The sequence below is a fragment of the Oryzias latipes genome, chromosome 14 (assembly GCF_002234675.1).
Source record: "Oryzias latipes chromosome 14, ASM223467v1".
NCBI lineage: Eukaryota > Metazoa > Chordata > Actinopteri > Beloniformes > Adrianichthyidae > Oryzias > Oryzias latipes.
In genome coordinates, this window is record NC_019872.2 from 2,147,163 (window position 1) to 2,173,658 (window position 26,496).

The 26,496-nt window shown below is 46.5% G+C and overlaps 2 protein-coding genes across 6 annotated transcripts in view; one reads left to right on the top strand and one right to left on the bottom strand.

The window, feature by feature from the left end:
• LOC101155453 (MAP/microtubule affinity-regulating kinase 4-like) lies at positions 1 to 26,152 on the top strand. Of its 5 annotated transcripts, none has more exons than XM_023962211.1 (18): positions 2 to 623; positions 5,166 to 5,363; positions 6,787 to 6,840; positions 9,417 to 9,465; positions 10,066 to 10,131; positions 10,731 to 10,801; positions 10,885 to 10,941; positions 11,064 to 11,300; positions 12,151 to 12,270; positions 12,357 to 12,456; positions 12,533 to 12,642; positions 15,005 to 15,188; positions 16,827 to 17,053; positions 18,051 to 18,154; positions 19,532 to 19,816; positions 21,313 to 21,391; positions 21,817 to 21,861; positions 21,939 to 22,053. In XM_023962211.1, the coding sequence occupies exons 1-17, from the start codon at positions 570 to 572 to the stop codon at positions 21,826 to 21,828; spliced, it is 2,007 nt and encodes a 668-aa protein (XP_023817979.1). In that variant the 5' UTR covers positions 2 to 569; the 3' UTR covers positions 21,829 to 21,861; positions 21,939 to 22,053. The 5 variants fall into 5 exon arrangements, with proteins under 5 accessions (XP_023817975.1, XP_023817979.1, XP_023817976.1 ...); XM_023962209.1 differs by having other exon boundaries at positions 3 to 623; positions 21,313 to 21,395; positions 21,939 to 22,112; XM_023962210.1 differs by having other exon boundaries at positions 4 to 623; positions 16,842 to 17,053; positions 21,313 to 21,395; positions 21,939 to 22,112.
• Positions 26,014 to 26,496, bottom strand: part of LOC101166239 (creatine kinase M-type) — a 3,439-nt gene continuing 2,956 nt past the window's right edge. Inside the window, exon 8 of the mRNA XM_004076031.3 lies at positions 26,014 to 26,461. Within this exon, the coding sequence (XP_004076079.1) occupies positions 26,283 to 26,461 (179 nt within the window). The 3' untranslated portion in view covers positions 26,014 to 26,282. The remainder of the gene's footprint in view (positions 26,462 to 26,496) is intronic.

Below are 26,496 nucleotides of genomic sequence, written 5' to 3' on the forward strand. Positions count from 1 at the left end.
TCGGAATTCTTCGGAAGCATTCGGAACCCCTCGGCCGCCTCCCCGCTCCACCGTCAGCCGTGTTTTCCTCCGAGCTGCTGCAAAGCGGAACTGGCGGCGCTGGCGTGGCGGGGATCGGTTGAAAGATTATCCCGGTGTGTGTTATGACGACGCGCGGGGACACGCACCCGCACGGAGCCGTGGTCGTTGCGCGCGGCGGGATGTATTGGGGGGAGAGCCGCCACAGAGACGCTGGGCTCCGGCCAAACCTTGCTGCATTTTAGCCGCTCTGTTGTCCATCGATGCTCGGGCTCTGACTGCAGTGGCTGCATCGCTGATCGGCTGAACATCCGCGCGCGCGGTGCAGAATGCAGCACGCGTGAGGACACCCCCCCTCCTGCTCATCCATCGCTGCCATGACAGGCAGAGGTCTCCTCTCGAGCACGGCGCGCTCGCTCGGACAGCAGGCGGAGTGATTTGGGACGCTGCTCGCATCTGCGGATGTTATTCCGTCTGTGGGGCCTGTAAACAGCATCCGCGCGTGCGTGCGCGTGCACCGTGACACTCTCAGGGAACAGCAGAGAAACAACATGTCTTCTCGGTCAGCTTTGCCGTCTGGAAACGACAGGAGCGCCGGGGACCACGTAAGTGCAAATGCTGCCTGTGTTTGCGCGCGTGCACGCCAGAGGAGAGATCTCCTCAAATTTGCGGCCTCTGGCCCCCTCTGCGCTTACTCCGTGCGGGAGGAGGAGGTGCATGCACGGAGCCGTTTCTGGATGATCCGACGCTTAGGTGCATCGGGCCCTCGGAGGGGGCCGGGGGGGGGGGGGGGCAACCTTGAGTATTTGTAGGGCGGCAGGGGCCCGCCGCATACCGCACATCGAATGTGCGCACAGAGCCCCAAGAACCGCCGTCCCCCGCCCCCCCCCACCTTAACGCCATGGAGAGACGTTAACCTCCCTGCTGTTCTGTGCGTGCCTGCGTGCGTGTAAGTGCGTGAACGCATTACCTTGACATCAGAAAGGGTGGGACTAGAGTGCAATATGCCCAAAGAAAGGTGAGAGCGGGGGTGTTTGTTCCACGGGGGGGGGGTTTCTGCGAGAAAACGGAGCAGCGCCCGGCCTGGAGCCAGGGACGGCGCCACGCAAGCCCGCAGCGCGGGCAGCCTGCGGGCACAGATCCTGCGTTGGCTGCTCCTCAGTCCATCACTGCTTAATTCATCCCAGACTCTGGTTGACAGATTGATAATCCCGCCCTTCAGACTTAATTCACTATAAATCATACAGTTTATTTCTGATCATTTTCTTTCCGGTTTGATCTCAAACGTAAACAAACATTTCTTGATCTTATACATTTATTTTCTATTCTGGTAAACTTTGATACTATATATATATATATATATATATATATATATATATATATATATATATATATATATATATATATATATATATATATATATATATATATATATATATATATATATATATATATATATATATATATATTTATATATATATATTCAATGACCTAAAACGGATCCATCTTTGTCCAAAACTTTAACCAGTGTGACTCAGAGAGAGAGGCCTGCTAATGAACAAGGAAGTTTTCCAGATTCCTTGGATTTGTTCGAGATAATCAAGTGTTGTTTTTACGTTAAATTAAACCTACCACGCTTCAATCCAAATGGTACTTTTCCAATACCACTAGGTGTTAACCCTATTCGAGCTAATCATTAATGTATCATCAATGTCGCCTTCTCCATTCACGTACTCTGGATTTTTTTATATCCACACTATATATTCTTCACATCAGTTTTTCTTTCAGGGGGTTTCTCCAGTGGGATTTCTTAGAAAGTTGTCTTTCTAATGATGGGCACTCATTTATGGTTTATGTCATTTTTTAACACCATTACAGCTGTGATCACTAACCTTATGGGGTCCTGGATGTTTTGTTAGAACCTGTCAAGTTCTAAAATTTGAGGCACCTGTTAGATTTAGGGCAAAGGTGAGTAGAGGTCAGGTTATGGTTAGGCACCAACTGCTTTACATAATTTACAGACATTAACCCAGTGTCTCACTATGGGTTCAAACTGTGTGATCCAGCTGTAGATATTAAAAGTCTGATGATACAATGATCCAGAACGTGCTGTGATTAGATTAGACTAGATGACAGTTCTGTGGTGGACATTCCAAAACTATCTGACATTCAAACCCTAATAGATATTAAAACCAGGCTGTTTTTCCAGAAGGAGGCTGGCCCTGGAGATCTTAAATTAAATGGCAGTGAATTACAGAAAAGCTTGCGCAACTTATTTCTTTTTCTACGAGGATGAAGGTGAGTCTGGACTCCGTTACAGATTAGTCTTTGGATCACCGTTGGCTCTGCCCAAACCTCACTCGGAGCCATTTTGAGATCTACTGAAAATAAAAAGGATTCCATACCCACAGTTGTCATCAATAGGCACTAGAGCAGTGTGTATTGTAGGAAACCAATGGTTTGATTCCAGCTACCTATCTGGGATTCCTTGTGCCTTTAAAAATATAGGCTTGTGTCAGGAAGGGCATCCAGCATAAAAACTCTGCCAAACTACTGGTGCAGATCAGTGAAAGCTGATTCTCTGTGGCGACCCCTAATGGGATAAGCAGAAAGGTCAACAACAACATGGAAACCAGTACGTACATGTGTTTCTTCTTTGCTGTGATGCTGGACCTTTTAGCCTTTGGGTTACGGGAAATTGCTCATGTCTGCAACCAGCTCCCAGTGGTCGATTGAGGGACGGCAGCGGCTTTGGGAAAAAACGATGGGGGCTTTGTTTTAGCAAGGCTGGAAGGGACGACATGCTGGCGAGTGGAAGTGGGACCGGCCAGAGACCACTGAGCCAGCATCTGCTTCATTTGCTTACGCTCTCCCCCTCCCCGTCTTAGTGCCAGGAACCGTTTTCTGTCCTACTGTTGCAGGAGCCACGTTTCTGTCATGTTGTGGTTAGCAGCGCTCTCACAAACGGCCCTCTGTGGCACACGTCCTCTGCCTCCCCCCTCTTCGTCCTGATTTATAACATGACGGGATGTTGCTTCAGACTGTCGGACATGACACTGCCTGGACCGCAAGCACAGCACTTCTTCAGCCCACATTCCATGTCAGTACTGAACCACAGTAACCGCAAAGACACAGCAAAAAAGAAAAGAAATGATGGATTTCTTCTGCAAAGAGAAGATTTTTTACAGCCAGAATTCAGGAAAGTCTGGAATTGTTTTTGATATTAAAAGACTGTCAAATGACCTGAGTCTACTATAGTTTCAACAGAACACAAATTACATGTTTAAAATGTGCATCTTTTCCTTTTACTTCACTAAAGGAGCTCATTTCAAATGTGATGATGCTGCAGGTCTTGGAAACCTTGCAGGTTACAGGTGCAGTTCCTCCTCTTAACCCTTGTGCTATCTTAGATGACCCCCCCCCCCCCCTTCCATTGATGTGTTCTCCCTACCATGACAAAGGTGGATAAAGGTGGAAAGATTTCACGTAATCCATGGACACCAGTGAAGATCACAAATCATTGAAGAAAAAAGGTTCAGAGCACTTTCTAGTGGGTCTAGATGACCCAACTCCCAATGTAAAAGTGCAGAGGATAGCACAAGGGTTAATTTCTTAACAGTTTCAAGATGTTTGAGCATCAGTTTCTGGAAGTCTTGTCTTCGAGTTTGGTCCCATTCTTGGACATTATGGTGACACTTGTCCTTTAATGATGCTCCCCATGACAGATTAAATGTGATGTCACAGTCTGACTGAAGCGCTCCCAAGAGGCAGTTCTATGCCAGCTGGCGAATGCTAAATTTAGCTGATTGTAAAGTAAATTTTAGATTTTAGATAAAATTTACTTATGTTGTTGACACAATCAAGCTGATGACTGATCCGGTTGACATGTCCCTGTCCATGTCCAGTTTCTCAAAAACAAATTCCTCAAGTCTTTAGAATATGAGATTTTTAGAAAGTCTTTGCTGTTGGATGCTTTGTAATATTGTTTTTTAAAGTAATCTACAATTTTTCCTCACTCTTTCATAGAATGTAGAGCCTCACCTCATCTGCGTTTCAGAGATTCTTTGATGCATTTTCCAACTGGTACGAGACGTTTTGGCTGTTAATTGTTAAATCATGTGTGTTCTGTTGTTAACAAATATGGAATTACTTCATTTGATTTTGTTTTTCTGTTTATGGCTCTAACAAATGTCCCAACTTCACCACAATTCAAGCTATAATGGGCGGCCGTGGTGCAGAGGTAAAGTGGTCAATATCTGATCAGAAGATTGCAGGTTCGGTTCCTGATCTGTGCGCCCGTGTCGAAGTGTCCTTGAGCAAGACACTGAACTCCACGTTGCCTCTGGTGGTTATAGGTTGGCGACAGTGTTCTTCAGTGTGTGTGAATGGGACTGTGACTGTAAAGCGCCTTGGGCCTTCTAAGGAGGTAGTAAACGCCATTTGCCATTCATAATGTTAATGTGCAGAACTAACAATGGGAGAAGGATTCATATGAAACGTAATTTTTTATTTGCATCTCGGCTGCATCCCTCCTCCTAAAGGAATGTGGAGAGGAATGTGTCAGCCATCATAGCGGAGCTACAACTACGATCAGTGGAATTGAAGCTGCAGCTCTGAGACATTGAGATGTTCCTGTTCAGTTTGACATCTGGAGCCACTTTTATATTACTTATGCTGGGAAAGGCTGTCCAACACCTAATCAAGCCACAGTTCTTGAGGTGCACTGAGTGACCCCCCAATTCCACTGTGTGTGACCCAAAGCTAAAGTTCATAGTTACCTCAAGTACCGCGGTTGGACGGCATTACCGCCAAATTCTTAAATCGATTTGGTTCAGATTCACAATGTCAGGATTTGACTTGATGAGTGATTTTATTGTATTTGATAAACGATATCTTCCGAATTTAACATATTAACATGTAATTCCAAACCTTGTCATAAGAAACAGATTTCAATAAAGGGGTTTAAACTAAACTTGGATGAAGTTTTTATCAATAAAATGTTTTGTTTCTACGATGAAAGTATCAGGATTTCATGAATAGAGCCAACATTTGAAGATTCCATTTCCATAATCGGGGTTTACGGCCCTCAGATAGACTGGTACAGGGTCCCGAAAAGGCTGACAACTTTCTTCATTCTTTTCTTTCAGCACTTATCACTGGGGGCCAGTCGCTCGGACAAGACTACCAGTCAGTCCAGCCGCTCTCTGGGGGCCCGATGCAGGAACTCCATCGCCTCCTGTTCCGATGAGCAGCCGCACATTGGGAACTACCGTCTGCTCAAGACCATCGGCAAAGGAAACTTTGCCAAGGTCAAGCTGGCCCGCCACATCCTGACAGGCAGAGAGGTGAGACGGGAACCGTCTGCCCTGCAGGTGCTGGCAGACAACTGTGGTTGCAGCCATGAGACACCATTTTCAGAGAGAGACATACAAAAATGGACTATCAACAGATTAGAGTCAGTAGATATTTTGATTTTATAACAACGCTATGGAACGCAGCATTAGTTATTCCAAATCTGAAACAGTAAGTGTGAGTGATGTGTAACCTGACAGGAGCATTTTTAGTGCAGCGTTCTCATTCAGGTCTATGGTGTAGTCTGACATGAAAATCAAGGAACAGAGTGAGAATGATGGTGAGTGGAAGTGTTTCCACTTCGCTGTCCCAGTCTTTCCACATCATCTCCATTAATGAACCCACAATTGTCTTTCAGGTTTTTTTTCATATTTAAAGGGGTCATATCATGCAAAATTAAATTTCTCAGCTTTTAAGTGTGTTATAACGTTCCTCACAACAACAACAAAACCCAACGCAGTATTTTGATCTGTTCACGCTGCTCTGAGTGTTCCTCTAAAAACCCGCTCTCTGAGAACCAGCCTCTCCCAATCCAGAGGGTTCTCACATTGTGATGTCACAAAGTGGGGAACAGCCCCTTCCAGGATGAGTCTATGCTGTCAGCTCCGCCCCCAGGCTAACATATACGCCCACTTTCTCTGTGGAGCTTTCCTTTTATATCCACAATATCCACATCCATCTTTGCAAAAGTTTGGATGTTGTTGCTGCAAACGCTGCTGAGGCCGAATCTAGGATGACATCATGAAATGGGCGGTACCCACAAGAAGCTAAAGGCGGAGCCTTAGAGATTGAGTCGTCTTACTGCCGGGTATGAAAATAAGCTGCGAAAATAGCTAATATTAATTTAAAAAAATCATTATTTAGTGAGTCAAAGGTAATATATTATCATATATAAGGATATAGTTTACTCTGAGAGGCTTGAGAATAGCATGATATAGGCCCTTTAAAGATTTAGTATACATACATTTCATGTATTAATGACTAATGTTCATTTTGAAGATGGCCCTTTTCAGAATCTAACCAAACACTTTGTTTTTGTCCATAGTGATGTATTTTTGTCTCATGTTTTGTGTTTTTCCTTAAATGAAAATCAAACTTTCCTCAAATGTGACTTCCTGCTCGCAGGAAGATCCAAACCCACTACCAAACACAAAAATACCTGATTTTATTCGAAATATTTCATGAACAAAGTGACCAGCAGGTGGATTTTTGAAGTAAACTGATGGATTCTCAGTAAATAACTTGTGGTAAATTATGATTTTTTAATAAATTGCATAAAAAATGACATTTGTAAAAACAGTTCCCCCCGTGTTTGTTAAAAAAAACATATGGGCTTGGAGACAAATGCCCTTGAGTTTGTGCCGTGTTCCCTCATGGCCCCTCACCTGCTCACCTGTTGATGTGTTTTCTGCTCAGGTGGCGATAAAAATCATCGACAAGACTCAGCTGAACCCCACCAGCCTGCAGAAGGTGGGTTTTCCTGCAATCACGCCGAGGAGGGCCCCTTTGGCCTTTTTGGTTGAAGTAACCCAAACACAGGAATGTGAGGGGGGGCCGGAGGGGGCAGTATCAGGGAAACAGCTGATGGAGCGGGGGTTCCTGATGCTGTTTGGCAGGTGCTGGGGACTGCATGGGAGCGAGACCTCTGCTCCAAATATCACCTCCGGTCTGTCTTTTGGCTAATCACTCAAGCTGGATATCGCCCCCCCCAACCCCCACCCACTGCTCTGCTCCTGCTTCCTGTTCTTAATTTGTGGTCCTCAGAAAAAGGACAAAGCAGAGTTGGTGGAGTGAAAGCTGAGGAGGAAAGGCGTAGCTCTTTCTTCAAATTTCTCTTTTCTGTCTGGGTTTGTTGGAGGCTCTGAGCCCCCCCCCCCAGTTGTAGTGTGACAAGAAGTGAGCTGAAAAACAAAGAACTAAAACGTCTTCCAGAGCTTTTACGTGTCTGTACAAGCTGGACTCAGCCCCCCCGCCCTTTCTCCTTTTGCCTTCCTCAGCCTGCGTGAGATCTTGTGGAGAAGGGGTGGGGGCCTGAAAGGATCAGTTGAGGGATGGAGACTGGAGGTTGGTGCGTGCGTGAAGGGAGATGTTGTTTGGCAGCATCACGTCTGCGCGCCTCTTTCTCTGGAAACACTGTTATTAGTCACAGCAGAAACGTTCAAGTAGATCCAGTCAGAGGAAACAGACCAGTTTTTATGCTGTTTTTAGAACTAATCTGTTCCTCTGTGTTTGCAGCAGCATTGACCTTACATTGTCACCGTGTTATCTGGGCTTTAGTACACTAACTCTGGCTCTCATTGTTCTTCTTTGGCCCCTTTGGCCTCCTGTAACCTAGATACTTTAGCTGATCATGTTTTATCACGACAGAAAAGGGATTTTCTTTGTTTACTGGCTTTCAGATTTTCTGTAACCAAATTTTGCATTTTGATCCTCCTGCCTGGACCGGCTGCGACATTCAGGACAGCGTTGTGGAGGGAGGGGGGAACAACTGGCTGCTGACCAGGAGGGAGCTCTGCTTCTAGCCAACTGTAACAGCAGACAAAAGCGTCTCTGACAGCATAATCTGGATGGTACTGCACGGAGAAGGGAGAAAGAAAGGCAGCATTACACCATGCAGGGTTAAAGGGGGGCGGTGGGAATGATGGTGAGAATAAAAATCACACATCAGAATACATGTGTTCTGCATGCAGGACGTTGGGTTTATGAGAAACTCACAAGATATTCTGCCTCCTTTTTATTTGCTTTTTTGAAGATGTAACTCGTCCAAATGGAGAGACGCTGTTCAAATCCGTTTCAAACCATCTGTTAGGCTTGATCTGCAGCCAGCAGAAGCTGCCACAGAGTGCGTGCAGTCCGTTCTCTCCTGCAGTCGCTCTCCTTTTTGATGGTGGGGGGGGCTAAGCGTGTTTCCGGGGGATTTTGCGTAGTTTGGGCCGACCTGACCCCCTGCCTGAAATGAGGGAGGAATGAACGGAAGGGTCTGGGTGATGGGAAGGCTCGGCACTACATTTCCCAAGATTCCCTGCAGCACAGCTGGAAGTGCTGGGAAACAGCCTGGTCTTAATACCTGGGTTGCTATGGCAACAGTGACGTCAGGCACTGCTAGAGGAGAGGGCTGTTGGAAGAACTAGCCGGAGGAGAGAAAGAAGCATTGGTGATGGGGAGGGTGGTGGTGGTGGGGGGGGGGGGTGTTCACAGAGCAGGGGAGGGGAGCTCATCTCACCACAGATTCCTGTCAGCTTCTGCAGGAGAGTCCATGGTTTCAGCAGAGGCCTTTCGTTGATCGCGAGGATCTTCACTGGGGGGTGCTGGCTAAATTTAAATCCTCTTTTCTGCTTCCGTGTACAAACACACCCCCCCTCTCAGAAAATGTGTTCCGAGTCATCCTATCTTTGACGTTTGGATCCTCTTGTATTTGTTGTAGTTGTGTTGCATTTTGATGAGAGCTGTTAACAGTGCAGCATGTGAGTATTGGTGTGTGGTGTTTTCCTGTGTTTGTCAGGCTACAGTCCTTCTGTGATTTTCACAGTCATCAGGTCATCAGGTCAGCGGTGGGAGGTGCCAGGCCCGTTCTGAGGTTTAACTGTTTTATATTGTACTGAATATTGACTGACTCAACGAGTCCCCTTGTGGCTACCTGGTGAACTGACCTGGTTTCAGTTACGGCTGTCAAACCAACCCAGAAGAAAAAGGTTTCCTTGGGTAGTGTAGGTTGATGGACTTTTTGTTCCAGGGCTGCCATGGGAGGGAGTTTTGTGAAGTTCTAAGTCAGCCCTGCTGACCCCACTACAGCCAAACCTCTGCTGTTGAGGCTGAAGGTAGTTTTGTCTGGGATGAGGCATCAGAGAACCAAAACACACTTGGTGGTTCAGAAACAGCACATCAGCTTCAAGGTGCTGTTGGCAAAGTCCCTAGAATGGAAAGTAATGAATAATGCTGGCAGAGGACGTTCCAAAAACAAAACACATGCAGGAAAAGTCAGCAGATGTCCTCAGACTTCATGGATTATTCCTCATGTCACTCTCTTCTTCTTCTTCTTCTTGCAGCTTTTTCGGGAAGTGCGGATAATGAAAGGCTTGAATCACCCAAACATAGGTAAACACATCTCTGTGATGTATGCTTGGGGATGTGTTTGTGTACATGTGTTTGTCAGTGTGTGTAAATTCTGTGCATGTGTGTGTATGGATGCTCGTGTGTAAGCAGGTTTGTCTGTCCATGTGTGCAAGCAAGTGTATAATTACGCAGGAACTTGTGTGTGCATGCATATTTGTATTAGCGTGCGGGCATGCACACGTCTGTGCACGCACACACTTACCTGTATAAGCATGCGTGCGTGCACACGTACATGCACTCAAGCATTTGTGTATTAGCGTGCAGGCATGCCAATGTGATCATGTATGTTTATGTGGGCATGCAGTCATGGGTGTATTAGCGAGTGGGCATGCGTGCATGCGCTCATGCATGTGTAGCAGATGGAAGTGTAATGTGTGCACTAAGCTGCGCACATTCATCGACTGAGCTGCAGGCTCTTTTGGAGGTCAGGAGGTTGGATTTTCCTGAGCTGAAATGTCACATGAATTAAACCCCCCCCTGCAGCCTCAGTCAGGTGCACTGAGACAGACGCATGTGTTCATTTCTGCTCATATAAACCTGAAGTGCATGTTTGAGCTGAATCCCTTTGTCTTTGTGCTACAGTGAAGCTGTTTGAGGTGATTGAGACGGATAAGACCCTTTACTTAGTCATGGAGTACGCCAGTGGAGGTGGGTACCATAAGTATCATGATTGTGTGTAGACTTCCTGAGTCTCAGGAAGCAGACATTGAAAACAGAAATCTGTATTTTGGTCTTCTTTAGAGACACGTGCAGGACTTTTTCTATATCCATTGTGTTAAGGTCTGTCTATAAAGCTGCATCTGAACAAACCTAAAGCTTCCACAGCAACGCACCAATGTGGACGAGCTTGATATTTACTAATGTGTTCCACAAAAGTCAGACCTGCCTCTCATACCTGCTGTCAGGTGGTGGACTGAGGTTTGCTTTGCATCCACAGACATATTTGTCCCCAAACTGCTCCTGTGAATCTAATGTGGTAGGCAGCAGATTCTTGACCTGTGGCTTAGAGCAGATTTCAGATATTGCAGAGGAGAGACTTTTGCAGCTGCACAAAAACCAGCAACTTATTAACCTAAGGCTCGGTTTCATCCTTTCATCTTCTTACACAGTTCTACTTCGTCTTTGTCTTAAAAGTTTTGAGCTCAAAAGGAGATTCTTTGTGGTGTAATGAGCGCTGTGGCAGATGAAGGTTGTTTGTCACAGCACAAGGCTTCCGTTTCTGAGCTAACTGAAATGCTCACTTGCAGGTGAAGTGTTTGACTACCTCGTGTCACATGGGAGGATGAAGGAGGTGGAGGCCCGAGCCAAGTTTCGGCAGGTACACAAGCCTCCCCCCCACCCCAAAATTTGCCCTTTTTAATGCCCAGTCCCTGAGTTCTCTCTGTCTGCTGCTGCTCACAGATCGTCTCAGCTGTGCACTACTGCCACATGAAGAACATCGTCCACAGAGACCTGAAGGTGAGAAGGAGCTGCTGCTCACACACAGCTTGTTCTCTGCTCTAAGCAGACTTCATACTCGCTCTCCTTCCATTCCTCTGTCCATCAATGCCTCTCACTCTGACTCTCATCACCTGGTTCAGGCGGAGAACCTGCTGCTGGACGCTGACGCCAACATCAAGATTGCTGATTTTGGCTTCAGCAACGAGTTCACGCTGGGAAACAAGCTGGACACGTTCTGTGGGTCTCCCCCCTACGCAGCGCCGGAGCTTTTCCAGGGAAAGAAGTATGACGGGCCGGAGGTGGATGTGTGGAGTCTGGGGGTCATCCTCTACACGCTGGTCAGCGGATCCCTCCCCTTTGATGGGCAGAACCTGAAGGTGGGTGCTTGGGAGGACAAAAGGATCATGGGAGGTTTTTTTGTGGGTGGAGAGCTGCACCTGCAAATTACAAACCAATGTGAGGTTTGGACAGGCTCTGTCTTTTAGCATGAACATGGATAAGGGGACAGCGTTGAGGGCGTTATGAGCCTGCATGACGGAGAAGTTTCAGTGTCAAAAACATTCATGGTTTTCATGGTTCATTCATGGTCATGAACTCCAGTTCATGATCACTAAAGATTTGTGGGGGCACAGATTATCGCAGCACCAAAGTCTCTCCATGTTTAAACTGGCGTCACTCTGGTGACCATTAGTTCACCACATCTTGTCTCTTTTGAAAGTGTTGTGTCAACAGACCTTTTCCTGAAAAAAGGATTTCTCTGCTGAAGTCTGCCGCAGTGAACCAGGTTGGTTAGGGGAGCATTAACAAAGGCATTGGTTCAGCAGGTGTGAAGGCTGACCTGAACTCTGGTATAGTTCACTTCCCCAAGAGGAAGGAATTGACCTCCGCATTGAAACAGTTAATTGGGGAAAAGTGAAAGAAGCAGGAGTCATGAAGAAGCTGGTTAAGCGTGATGCAGTGAGGAGCTGCAGTGGCTTTTGGGTTTAAGTTTGAGGAAACAATTTTTTCTTTGTCTTTTTTTGGACATTACCTGTCAGAGTGAGCAGCTTTTGGAACAAAGTCTCTTCTTTGGTCCACTGCAGTCTCTGGCTCTCCTCAGAGACAAAGCAGTGAACCCAGAATGACTGACAGGAAGTACCGTCATGATAGAGACCTGTTGTTCAGGAGAGATAAGTCTGGATGAGTAGAAGAAGACTTTTTGCTACATGTCATGTTTGGGCCCTACAGGAGCTGAGGGAGCGTGTGCTGAGGGGGAAGTACCGCGTCCCCTTCTACATGTCCACCGACTGTGAGGGCATCCTTCGACGGTTCCTTGTGCTGAATCCTGCAAAGCGCTGCACACTGGATGTGAGGAGCAGAGCACGTGCATTAAAGAAAAGCAGCTGTGCCTTTCTTCTCATGCTCCAGCTGAGAAGCTTCTTCTGTCTCTGCAGCAAGTCATGAAGGATAAGTGGATCAATACAGGGTATGAAGGGGATGACCTGAAGCCCCACATAGAACCAGTGGAGGACTACAGCGATCCAGCTCGCATAGGTAAGTCCGAGATCTGAACAAAAATGTTTCTCAGCACATCTTCTCATCTGTCGTCTTGGTCCCATGTGTCCTCCAGAGGTGATGGTTGGAATGGGCTTCACTCCAGAGGAGATCAAGGACTCCCTGCTCAATCAGAAATACAACGAGGTCACCGCCACCTACTTACTGCTGGGCCGAAAAGGAGATGTAAGTTGTTGAATCGTGTTTTGTACATTGGCAACCACTCACTCTAGAATCATTGATGAATCCAGAATGCTGTTTGGACCGACGCCCATGTTTTTCATTTTTTCACAAAACTACCACCTGAAGAGAAACTGCAGCTTCAGTTCCGGAAAACTTAGCTCTGTGGATGAAACCCAAAACTAAAACGGAGTGCAGTTAATTAGCAGAAATCACTGCATCTATTTGCAATACTACATAGAAAGTCTGCTGCGTGAAAGCCTCGGCCTGAAGGCCGTGTCACACCGCTGCTACGTACAAGCTGTGCATATTGCACAGCTGAAAACTGGTCATACATGAAGATACACAGAAAAGTGAGAAAAGTTGTGGTCCTTATGTGAAGTTTTCACAGATGTTTAACAAATGAACCACGTTAAAACCACAAAAGAAGTACGAATGAACCATGCAAAGAACACGTAAACTTGCACTTCATTGGATTTCTTCACTTCAACGTTCGGAGCACCGGACAGAAATCACACACATCAGCACCGTGGTCAGCACCCTCGCCATGTTTTGTTTTAGTGAAACAGTCAGATTCTCCTGATCCACACCAGTTCTGAGTCAGCTGCTAGGCTCCAGGCGAGGCAGCCCGCGGGGATGGGGGGCCCATGGGCACAGCTGGGGAGAAGTGCAACAAGGCCCCAGCACGCATCCAGGGTGGCATCCGGACCTGCACGATCCACCTTCCGTGCGACACTAGACACTGCCCCACTAAAGGGAGACCCCTGCAGGGTACAGACTGCTGAAGGGGTGAAAGATCGGCCGATTTACATACCTGTCACACAATAGATCTATTGTGCAAGAACCGTGCGGGATTATTGGGCCATTTATTCGTTCGTTCATCAATGACGTAATGTGAACGTGACATGTGCCCCGTATACGTGATATAAAAGTTATGCATCAGTGGTTCATGTGTGAAAAGTCTGTTAGACATACGTGGAGCAGTCATGGAGAGCCACAAAGTTGCGTATGGCTTGTGCAAAAGTCCCAGACATTTGCGCAAGATTTACATAACAATTGCATATGAACTGCATAAAATACACATAAACTGCATAATGCTAAACAGACCCCAAAATTTGAACAGCTCTAAACCAAATTTATGTAAAGACCCAGTGGCCGAAAACCTCGAACGGGATCTGCGCTCATTGACAAATGACGAACGCAAGGAACATTTATGAATGTGACGCATGTATCAGAAAAGACCGACATTACAAACGTGGAAAATGCAAAGCGTGCGTAGCGGCTGTGTGGCACGGTCTTGACCTTAGAGGTCATGGTGAAAGTCAGACTGATGCTCATCAATCTGACAAAACATTGTAGTCCGATTTCAAAACCTTCCTCCTTGTTTTACCAAAAAGTGAAATATACTAAAAGCTAAAGTAAAATACTTGAGAATCTGGAAGAATCTCTTTGTATCGGTCAGAGCTGCCAAGTTCAAATGCTAAAACAGAGTGTAAACTCAATTCAATCTTTTGACAATATTTCTCTTTAAATTAAGACACAATGCTGCACTTCTGTAAATCTAATGTCCAAACTTTGTAAAATGTAAAGGTTTTGTTCTTAAGTTTGAGTGTGCCATCAGTTCAGGCTTCACAGCTTTGTGTTCTTCCGTCTTTGTCATGTAGGGAGGATGTAGAGGATTGTCACCAACCTTTTTGTGTCGTCAGATAAATGCACACCCCCGGTCGACAAATACAGCAAATAAAAGGATCAAATCATTTCATAAAATCAGTCATAAAATCATTGTTTTTTAGATATAAACATAATAATGAATTAGAATCTGCAGAGTTTGCAACTTCACTATCAGGGTCCTCATAACATTAGCGAGCCTGTGGCTGAATTCTATGCAGAGCGTGACAGAAGAACTGATATGAACTCATCTTTCAAGTAGAAGTCTTGCTTTTTTCTGTTAAATGCAGATTTCTTTTTAATTAAAGGTGAAGGTCTGTCTGCTTCTTTTTGACTCTTTGCTGCTGAAAGAAACTTTTGTTTCATTTGTTTTTGTGAACTTTGCTGGCTTTGGATTTTTTTTATTTAGCAACAGCTTTAGGAATGCAGTGGATGACAGTAAGACATGTGACTGAGGCAAGCATGTTCAGGACAGATGTAGAGAGAATCTGCTAGTTTTTCAAAATAAAAGATTCTCCACAATCAGATAATAAATTAAACATAAACACTGTGAGTAATGTTTTCATTTCTGTGCAGTAAAGGCCTTAAATGAGCAGCAGAAATGAGGCAGAAACCTAATTACATCCTGATGAAGAGTACACAAAGTACCGATGTTGCTCTGTCACTCCTCCTCACATCCTTTGCTTCTTGGACGCTGTAGGAGAGCAGTGACGCTCGCACAGCCAGCACCCTGTCCCTGGCGAGGGTGCGACCCAGCCCTGTCACCAACGGCACCAACAAACACTCCTCAGCCAGCGGCTCTTCCTCCTCCACCTCCTCCTCGCACAGCAAGAGCCAGCGCAGCGCCTCCACCTACCACAGGCAGCGGCGACACAGCGACTTCTGTAAGTCTCTCCTCTGCTGCGACAGAGTAACTAATTCAGGAGGAGGGATATTCAGACTTCTGTGTCAGCCTTAATCAATCCATCCAAGTCGTTCGTATGAGTTTAAGAGGTTTAAGGCCTCGAGAAAGGGAAATCAGTGACGTGCGGTCAGATGAGGCAAGCGAGGCCTCACCTGCCATTGTGAGGCCTCGCTTGCCTCAAGCGAGGCCTCACAATGGCAGTAAAAATTAAAAATCAAGTAAAAATTATTTTCCACTGATCCGTGTTCAAGATATATTTTCAGTTGACTCCACACATTTTCCACAGTTTGTAAGGTTTTAAATCACAGAGCTTGGGTGTCGTGTGATCACATTCGGAGCGGAAACTCCGGGTGAGGCTCTGAAGCGCTTCGCCTCATGTCTGACTGCAGGACTCAGATTTACCAGAGACGTGCGGTCAGACCACTGCTGTAAGGCCAGAGAAAAGGCTGCCAGTGAGGGGAGCCTCACCAGCAGGGGGCAGACGTGAGCTGACAGCTGCTTTGTAGCTACACTGCTGCTGTAGAAACGGAACAGAGCGAGGGCATCTGTCTCCATTGATGAAAATAAGGAAGACTTTTCCAACAGGTCATAGAGCTTTTGGTGGAGAAGGATCAACGCACTGACTCACCAGGGCGTTGATCACCAGTTAGGCCAAACACGGTTTACAATTTTTTTTTTTAAATAAGTGGAAAACAAATGTGGGTATTAGAAAACTAAATTTTAGGCCTAAAAAATATTTTATATGATAATTTTTACAGACAACATTAGATAACATTGATCAAAACAACAAAATTTGAAGTTGGAAAAATACCATAAATAGTTACTGAGGGTCAAATGTGTGCTGAACACATCTGTATACTTTCATTTGTTTACAGTAAATGTGAATAATTTATACACAAGAAGAGTGTTCTATCCATGTCTATAGAAGAAATATTCTCTGTAGGACAAATATGTTCTTGTGTGTATTTTATAAGCTGTTAGCTGCTGTTAGATAAATGGTGAAATATTCAGTTCTTGTAATTGTAAATCTGACTCCAGAGGAGTCAGTGCCTCACCAGCCATCAACCTCACTGCATGTCACTGAGGAAATGTAGGACGTACTGACAACGTAAAAGCATTAAAGGACATTTCCAGGTCTGGACTGTAACAATAACTACATGTTAAAACAGTATGCTTCATTCCTGAGCTCTGATTAACATTACAGTCAAATTAAAACTGTGTGGGGGTTTTTTAACAAAAGAAATTCTTATCTGTCGGCATCATTTGTATTTGGAGTTTCTGCATGATTGTTGACGGTTCACTGCTCCACAGTCTTACGTGCAGTAACAGAGCATGCACATCACTGTGATTATAGTTATTTGGAAGTCACTTCCTCTCAGCCGGTTTGTCACAGGAGAGCTGTCAGGCGCAGACAGATGGGAGCAGTCCCTCCTTCAGGAAACTGTTCCAGAAGCTTCTGCCCCACCGCGCTGTCTAAAGTGTGAAGTCAGGGTGTCCATGCAGGTCAATCAGAAAACTCTCTGCTGCTGAAACCGTGTGTGTTAATGCGGGAAGCAGCTGATCAGATCCGCTCTGCTGCGCATGACCCACTTTATGAGTCTGTGTCTGTCCTCTGCTGTCCTCCACAACAAAGGCGGGCCCTCCATGCCCGTCATGCACCCCAAGAGGAGCCCGACCAGCACGGGCGACCGAGAGCTGAGGGAGGGGCGCATGCCCTCCCGTAAGGCCAGCTGCAGCGTGATGGGGAGCCACAGCCTTCCTCCATCCAGCCCCATGGTCAGCAGTGCCAACAACCCCAACAAGTCGGAGATTCCAGAGCGCCGCAAAGACATGACGGCCACCACGGTCAGTGTCCTGATTCTGCTTGAGCCGTTGTTCCGCTAAAATAAGCTCACTTACAAAGTCTTTAGTTCCCTTCATCAGATGCTTGTGGTCTTTGGGCCCTCATCGGTCCTCCTCATGTGTCTGTGAATGAATCCAGGAAAACTGCAGTTCCTTTATTTTTAAAAAGAGCTTTTTATGTATTGCAGCTTAAAGCGCTTTACAATTTAAAAAGAAAATAATGAATACAACAAAAGAAAAGGAAATTTTTTTTAAAACCAAGCCACCCCTGTCGACTCTCTTCCCCTCAGTTTACACCTATACACCGCATGACCCCCCCCACACACAATGCATACCGGCACAAGAACATTTAGAATTATCAAAGAGACGTACGGCGTGGCTCTGCTGTGAGGAAACAATATCTGGGGAATCTCTTATACCAGGAGCAGCTCAGCCACAGAGCATCACCACAGCACAGGGTCCACCATGCTGAAATTCATTCTAAAAAAGAAGGTTAAAAATAAATACAGAAGATGTACATCAATATAGAAAAGCAAAAGTAGGTCTTTAAAAAACAAACAATAACAATGTTTTTGATGATAACTAACCAGATAAGATTTTCTAAAAGCTGTATTAAAGAGGTGCGTCTTGAGCCTCTTCTGAAATATCTGAGGCTCTCCGGCCTCCACAGGCAAAGACCATATTGGCAGAACGAAGTGTCCCCGTACGTTTTGGTCCTCACCCTGGGGACAACTAAAAGCCCGCGCTGGAAGACCTCAGGGTCCGCGAGAGCTCACAATTTAAGAGAAGATTCTTTTCAAAGACGACCACCAAGCCTGCAGCGACTGAAAACTTGATCATGACATACTTTCAGACAAAGGTTCTCTCAAGGAACTGAACATAAACAGATAAATCCCACTTATAAATGTATTATAAGTTTTATAATCTAATCCAGTCCAGATAATTCCTCTTCCCCTTGAGCAGCTGAGCATGTGTTCATCTGCTGCTGTTATCTGCACAGAATAACATCCCAGGAAGCACCATGACGCGCCGGAACACGTACGTGTGCACGGACCGCTCGGGCGCCGACAGGCACTCTCTGCTGCAGAATGGCAAAGACAACAGGTACGCCTCAAGAAGAAAAGAAAGCGTTGAAAAATCCAATCCAGCCTGAGAGCGGAGCCGCTCATCCAGCTAGATTTTGCAGCAGGCATGTCGTGGTAAAAGAGACTGAGAAAAGAGTGACTCTGCTCCTTTCAGCTGTCTTTGTTTTTACAAAACTTTTAGAAGAATCATTTAAAAGCCAGCCACATATCTCTGAGTAAACATTGAATGAAGTTGTTGCTTTAGCTGATTGTTTTTTTCAGCGTCAGGTTCACTGTGATAGTAGCATCCCACCAAACATTCAGGCTCAGATATCTCCTCAAAGGTTACATGGCTGTAAGCTGCAGAGTAGCATGGAGTGCCTCACAGATACTCTTTGATCCATGTTTCATCACAGCACACTCTGAGATCAGATCAAGTTTGGCCCAGAAGCTTTTGTGGATCAGTTGAAGGTTTAGGAGAGTCTCCCTGATCTTCAGACGTTTGTTGCAGCTGGAAGCATTCACTGACTGCTTCTCTGCAGGCAGCTGATTACAGCCCCACAAGCAGCAAAACTCCTCCTCCTTTTTACCAAATATGCTTTTACTTTTCACCTGGGGCTGTGAAAGTTGTTGAGCTCAGGAACTGGTGGTCGAACCATAGACTGTGTATGAGAACTGTACAGAGCGTCTGTGACGTCACCCATAGAAAACGCCTTCCTTCCACCTCCAACAAAATGAAGCCAATTCAGTCACCATTTTTTCATGATACGGACGCGCCATGCTGGAGCCAGGAGCCAGTGTTTGGTCTGGGTTGGTCAGAGTCACGTTTCTATGGCAACTGGACATACTGTCCAATCAGGAGGAAGCTTGTTGGAAGTCCACACCCCTTCCACTGAGAGTGGCTCGGGAGAATCTGTCAATCAAACATTTGACGTGGGGGCCATCCGGTACTGAGGATTCTGATTGGTCAGCTTAGAAGTTGAATAACTTGAAGTAAATAAATAATATTAAAAACAATAGGTTTAGTAAAAACATGTTAAAAAAGGTGTCAGATTCAGAATGTTTATTCTGACCAATAGAATGACAGAGTGACAGCTGTTGTTTTCTCTGTAGAAGTCTTGGAGCCAACAGGTACTTCCTGTTTGAAATGCCAGGGGGAGGGGTCGTTCAGTCTAGTTCTCTTATACAATTAATGGGTTTAACCCTCCAATCCAAACTCTAAAGGCTGATTGTCAAACAGGGAAGCATTGGATCCCATTTTTAAGTCTTTTGGATGACTTAGTTTTGGATTTGAACCTCCAACCTCCCTTTCTCAGAAAGGTTTTGGGGCAGTTTTCCACAATAATCCACAGAAAACCTTTTGTGTGTGTTCATAAGGTGTGGCCTCACTGTTGCTTCAATCTTAACCCCCCCACAGCTCCCTGGGCCACCGCCTGCCTGCTGCGTCTCCCTCCACCCTCAGCATGGCTGGAGCCGGAGCTGCTTCCTCCTCCTCGTCTTCGGACCGATGCCGCCTGACGCGAGGCTCCACAATCCGCAGCACCTTTCACGGGGGCCAGTTAAGGGACCGTGGCCCTCCAGTTTACTCCGCTCCACCCACATCACCCACCCTGTCCCACCATGAAACCAGCCCTCTGCCCCACGCACGCACCAGGGCAACCTCCAACCTCTTCACTAAACTGACCTCCAAACTCACTCGCAGGTGAGGGCTCTCTGCTGCCACTATTCATCTGTTTTTGTTAAGACCCCACAATTCTGTGCCCCCCCCCCCAACCCCTTAATAGCTGCTAACAGCTTAATTAAAAGCATGAAGGACTAGTTGAGTTGATGCTCCTCCTGTTAGACTGGGAAGGATTTCAGTCTGAATCCTTCTTTTCTGTACCTAAAGCTGACGTCCTTTCACATCAGCTCTCGTTCAATTCTATTCTATTTTATTGAAACAGCCCAAAATCACAGCAACAGTCGTCTTAATGGGCTTCGTACCGATAATTGGGAAGTAAACAGAACATCAAAAGGATCATGAATAAATAGTATTCGATGGGAAAATACTCATACGGCTGCAGAACACTCAGGTTCTTTGGAAGGAAGAGCTGATCTTGGTGCAGAGGTCTCTGATTCTGATCCAGATTGACCAGGCATCAAATGATCGCTGCTGGCATCATTTGATGCCTGGTTCTGATTGATGGCTGTGATCGGCAGCTGTTACGCCACGGAGAGCTAGAATTAAACAGATGAAGCATTAAGAAAAAGAATCTGGGAGCTTAAAGGAGACTCTCTTGACAGTGTTGCTCTGTGAAAATTGGTGTTGTTAAGGGGAGAGATGTGGACCAAACTTTCAGCTCATTTAGAAAACAATCTGATTCCATATCCTTTGGACTCTTTGGGTACTATGGGCCAAAGCCAGTCACTTCAACAATCCATATGTGTGAGATGCTACGTCAGCTCCAGCTACAACAAGAGAATGCATCCAGCATTCAGCAACGTAATTATCTAGCAATGCTCACCACACCTTCAGAATTTCCCCACCAACAGTGTTGTTTGTGGAGCTTCAGACGTTCATGAACTCTGATCTCTGTCGTTCTACATTTCTAGGAAAGCAGGTTTCAAAATCCCCATAAAACTCTGACTATACGTTCTGCAGTCTTATAGTTTCTGTTCTCTGATCTTCTCAATTCCGATTGAACCCTTTGCAATTATAGCGTGACTCCATGCAAAATAAACAAAGGATGTAGATTTTTTTGCATCAATACTAGCAAAGAAAACAGGGCCGTACTCTCCTCCCTTCCCCTATAATGTGGTACCTTTACCCCCTCCTCTTCAAACTCAGCGGCGTCTTTGAGGTTTCTCTTTAAGGAGGGTCAATGCATTTGTTGATGTCGTGGCATTGGCAGCACTGCGCCACCGCTCACAGCTGGAGCACCAACGTATAGCTGAAGCTTACATTCACGGAGGCCCCCAGTGATCCGTCCTCAGACCCGGATTATCCACCGCTCCTCTCTCCCTCCCACCCCGCATAACCACGGTTTCTAATCCTATCACACCTTTATCCCTACCTGTCATCTCCAGCACAGCACTCTTCTTCACCTCTTGCTCTCCTGTGGTTCAATTATCTTCGCTCTGACACTCTTCCTCCCCCAAACCCCTGCTCCCACCCTGAACCCCGTCTCTCTTTCTGCTTCCTCCCTCTTGTGGCGTCAGGGTCAACCTTGACCCATCCAAGCGCCAGGGCTCAAACAAATCCGTGTCGGGTTGTACTCTCCCACAAGGATCAAAAACAGTTAGTAAGTTTCCGTGTCTTTGGCTTCTCTCTTGTCTGCCTGTGCCGGTCCGTGTGTCTGCCTGGTCATGTTTCCATCCTGCTCTCTGCATGCTCGTGAGCAGTCGTCCGCTTTCAGTAGGCTCCGCAGTCCTGGTTTCAAGCATGGTTGAGACCCATTGGGAATCGTTCGGAACTTTCCGGTTTGTAGAAACCTGGAGTGTTGCATCCTTGTGAAGGTGCTGTTAGAACCAGTCTTCTGATTTGGTTTGGTAATAGTCCGATCCGTGTTCAGTGTGAATGTGGTGCATGCTGTGAGGACTCAGGATGAGAAGAACATTGTGCACACAATGCTTGCTGCTGCTGAAGTTAGTGAGGGTCTGCTGGATGCCATCTCTGATGACCCCATGACCTCTGGTGAACGTCCTCTCACTCCTCTCCTGCAGGGTCACAAATGAATCTGAGGGAATCAGGAGATTTGCGCTCACAAGGTGAGTTCCCACCCTCCGCCTGCTTTCAGAGTCCGTTGAAGGCGTCCTGTCTGACCCCGCCCCTCCTCTCTCCTCAGTTGCCATTTACCTGGGTATCAAAAAGCGTCCGAGCCCCGGGCCGTCGGACGTGGCTGGAATCTGAGAGGCGGCGGGCGGCGGGACCCTGCGGAGGTGGTGCTGGCTCTGCAGGAGGCAGCGCTCGGGTGTGGCTGTCAGGTCCACCACTCTGGCCCATTTCTGCTCTCCTGCACCCACGGCGTGGCGGGGGGCCGCGTGGCGTTTGAGGCCGAAGTGTGCCATCTTTCCACGAGCGCCTCAGAGACTTCTAACGGCGTGCGCTACACTCGACTGTGGGGGGCGCCGCTAGCTTTTCGGAACATTGCCACCCAAATCTCTAAGGATCTTGAACTCTGAGCCAGAGTGTGTGTTTGTGTGTGGGTGAGGGAGTGTGTGTTTTTGTGTGGAGGTGTGTTTTCGTATGGGAGTGTGTTTTAGTGTGAGTGTTTATGGAATCAAAGAAAACAAAAGAGATGAGGAAAGGGGCTGGACCCGAGACAAAAAACTCTCCTGTCTCTTTCGGACCCCCCCCCCTTCACACACAAAAATACACACCTGACCCTTACAAACACAGACTGAACTTCCCCCTTCATGACCCCCCACCCCAGCCAGGAAGTGGATCTGATGAAACCTAGTTGAATATTTTTATTGCAGCCATATTGACTCTTGATTTTGTTATTCTCTGACACCCCCCCCCCCCGACCATCCCAAAAGAAAGACATCTTTGTTAGTCCCCCGCCCCCCCGATCCCGCCTGCTTATGTGCTATTCACCCCTCTTTTTCACCTTCTGTCATCTCTTGGAGACAAACACGAAGATCGGGGGGCTGCGTGGGGGGCTGCATTGCTGTGAGCGCTGAGCGCTCAAACTGTACGGGATTAAGGTCAGAGGGAGGGGGCGGGGTTTAGAAACAGCCAGTCAGAGAAGAGAACCGCTGAGGCTAGATTCTGACTCATATCAGACGTCTTTCCGTTTCTGAATGAACGGTCTGGTACTTTCAGCCCCAGTCGTCCACACTGTCAGTTCAGACCCCCCCTCCAATGTGTTTTTGTTTGTTTACATCATAGTGGGTTTTACAAATCAATATCCATCCATCATCTAGACCGGCTTCATCTTCTCTTGCAGCTTTGGTCCAAAGTGACTAAAGGAAAAAATCTAAAACGTCCCGTTCTGGGCGAGGTGCAGCGAAAGCATCATCAGGAGGAAACAGACGAGAACAGCTGCCAAATATTTGACATTTTATCATTTGTTGATAGAGGATCTTCAGCGGCGTGCTGCTGTTGTTCAGAGGGGAGGGGCCTCAGGTCTGGACGGAGGGTGCTGTTGAGATGACCTCTGCATAGGCGAGATTTGAACTGGGGAGTCGCACGGCCTTGGGGCTCGTTAAGAACAGCGTTTTGGATCATGTGTAGAGTCTCGGTGCTGCTGACACAAACATCTGAGTGAGGAGTGGGTTTGCAGAAACACAAAGGTGCGGTCGTCCTGTAGAGGGAAGGTCTGCGTGGAGGGAGGCCGAGCAGATGCTCTGCCTGTCAATCATGAGCTGATAAGAAAAGCCGCTCTGATGCGATAAGGACCAGGGGGTCACCAGAGTTGACCCCGGCTGCAGGTTGGCAGGAACACCTGGACGGTGTGTTAGTTCAACAACATGCACGCACACAAGGGGAGAACATGAAAACTCGACACTCGGAAAACTCAAATGGTATTTTTATCAGGACGGAGGCTGCTGAGCTAATCTCCAACCCCTCCATGCAGAAATGCATCAGCATGTCAGTCAAAAGCTCCAGAAAAGAGCATCGTTGATCCGGTTTGGTTCGTCTCAGATCACTGTAGCTGCAGCACAGATTTCTTTGGTTCTGACCAGAGGATCTACAGGGAAGCCCCTCCCCCTGCACATAATCAAGTCTGATACCACTGATGTGTTTGTGGAAATGATATGAAGATGTCAGGTTTTTCCTGTTGGTAGCTGGATGAGCAGCAGATCCTTTTTACACAAACCCCAGAGCTTGATGGAGAAGCTGCACATGCAGCTCTCTGATTGGCCGGATTCTGTCATCAGTGACATCATTTCCTAAACTCCCATTCTTTTTCAGCTCTATGCTTTTGTTTGTGTGTCTTGCCACAGAATCGGACCCACATAGAGGCGACTTCTCCAGAGCTGGCACATCTTTTTTCGGGGGGGTTAGCAGTGCAATAATATGGCACGTTTTCAAAGCAATGCACCTCTTGTTCTGACTCAGTGTCACATGATCTGAGCTCCCTCGTCCTCTCAGACTATGGAGTGTAACAAGCCGACGCCCCTTCAGATCACCCATCCCCCCCCCCCCCCCCCCTCCTCCAGGTAACGTACACTGTTTTTGCAGCACAGCATAGGAGCTGCGCTGCCCGTTAACGATGACTGAGGGCCGGGGGCCAGTTCCATGTTCCTAAAGGTGCAATGAAGGCAGTGTTTTGGTTCTTCTTGTCAGTCCAGTTGCCTTTAAAGTGAACAGCTCCCAGCGCCTTCATAGGATACATATTTAATGTAAAAAAAAAAGAAAAAAGGTCATAAAAAACGAGAAGGTTTTCTTATTACCCCTCCCTGTTTTTAGTGGAAACTGTACTGTGATATTTGCATAGGCTTCAGAGGTCATATTGTTTGGCTGCTGATTTACTGTTAATACTATCTCTCAGTTGTGGCTTTACTCATGGTGACCCTGATCACCCCGCCCTGACCACTTTCCATACGGAAGTGTAACTTCTAACATCTCACCCCTCACCACCCCCACCTTTATCTCTCTCACCACAATGTTTCCCTCAGGAAACGCTCAGCCATCATCCACTCTCACGCCGGGTGGCGTCCTCTCAGTCCAGCGGGGGAGGCCGGCCCGCTCAGGCTGAGAAGCAGTCACCAAAAAGGACGGCGGGAGTCTGTCTCCTGTTCAGTTCTCGTTGTGGTGTATATTAGCATTCGGTAATATAGACCTCAATGCACTTTGCTTTGACTTGAATCAGCTCCTTCCAGTGAACCTGTCTAGGTTATGCCTAGAACTAGCCACTGGGGGGCGCCAATGTCTTAAATGTGAAACACTTCAATTTGTGGATATTTGCACAGGTACTTCATTTATTTTTTAGAATAATATCGTTAAAAAAATTGGATTTATATCAGCCATTTGGGGCTGCATATAAAATATATGAAAATAGTATATATCTTAGAGCTCAAGGTTTATTTATAGATAGAGCAAGGGAAGTTATATTAGAGTAAAGCAGTCTCTTGTCAGTGACAATGGGAAATAAAATAAACCTGCAATCCTGCATGACTTCAGAGTTTGGCTTTTAGGGGGTAAAGTAAAACACAAAGGACACCTGCCACTTGTTGACCTGAATCTTTGGCTCTCGATTTCCCCCCGTTCTCAAAAGTAAACTAAAGGATTCAGGTGAAATGAGGAGATTTTAGCTGACGGTGTCACGTCAATCAAACTTTAATTGATAGATCCTGATCCGTCTGGAAGGCCCTGGGTTACAGTCAAGCCATAGAAAAGTTATTTTTTGTTCTTCTTGCCTAAACAAAATGTTCTTCAGAAAACAAATTTTTCCTGTAAGTGGAACTCTCTCCCCGTTTTTAGCATTGTCCTGAGGGGGAGCTGCTGAGAGGAGGTCCTGAGGAGAGCTCCTTCTGGCCTGAGGGCTCCGTGAGTGCTCGTCTGCGCGCTCAGGCTGTAGGAAAATGCTCTGGTTTGACAGTATTAACAGCCCGGGGTCTCAGTGTTTAACACAAATGTTTATTTCCCAAATGAGTTGATGTTTTATGCAACAGAGATTGAAGAAAATATCTTGTGATTTTACTCTGTTCTGCTGATAAACTCGTTCCTTCAGAAGTTAACTGTAAAGTGAGACTGAGTGGTTATGGCATATGAGGAGAATGTGGAGCTAAAGATGAATAAAATTCACAGATGTTGGCATTTTTCCTTCACTTGACGTTGTTTTAGGGGTTGCCCCCTTTTTGTAGTGTTCTTGATTTCTGTTTATCAGGTGGGAACAAAACAAGAAAGACAGGGATGACCCAGACGTGTTCAGGGGACGCTGTTTTATTGAACAGTATGAACCTATTCAACAGTTGTTACTTCTTATAACAAAAAGTTGGTGATGCCATGTCCGCTAGGCAAGCCCCGCTCAGTGAGGCTGCCCCCTGGATGTTACTGACCAACGCAGGGGAACGTGAAAAAACGACAAGGAAGGAGAAAAGAAAAAACAAAGCTGGAAGGAAGGAAAGGAGTTAGCAGAGTCAAGAGTCTCTAGGTGAGCGGCTGTTTTCTCTGCAGGCACGCTGTCAGCTGGCTCGACTGCACATAAAAGGTCACAAGGAAAATGCCAGATTGTCCCTCCTCACTTCTGGGCGGGGATCATGCTGTCGATGGCTTCTCCCTTCTCGAGCTTCTTCTCCATCTCAACCATCAGCTTGACGCCATCAACCACCAACTGGACCTGCGCCACCTCGGAGGATCCAAGACGGTCGGCATTGGAGATGTCAAACACACCACCCACAGATGCAGTGTCCACACCACCTGGAGAGAAAGGATGTGGCATGACATAACACCTC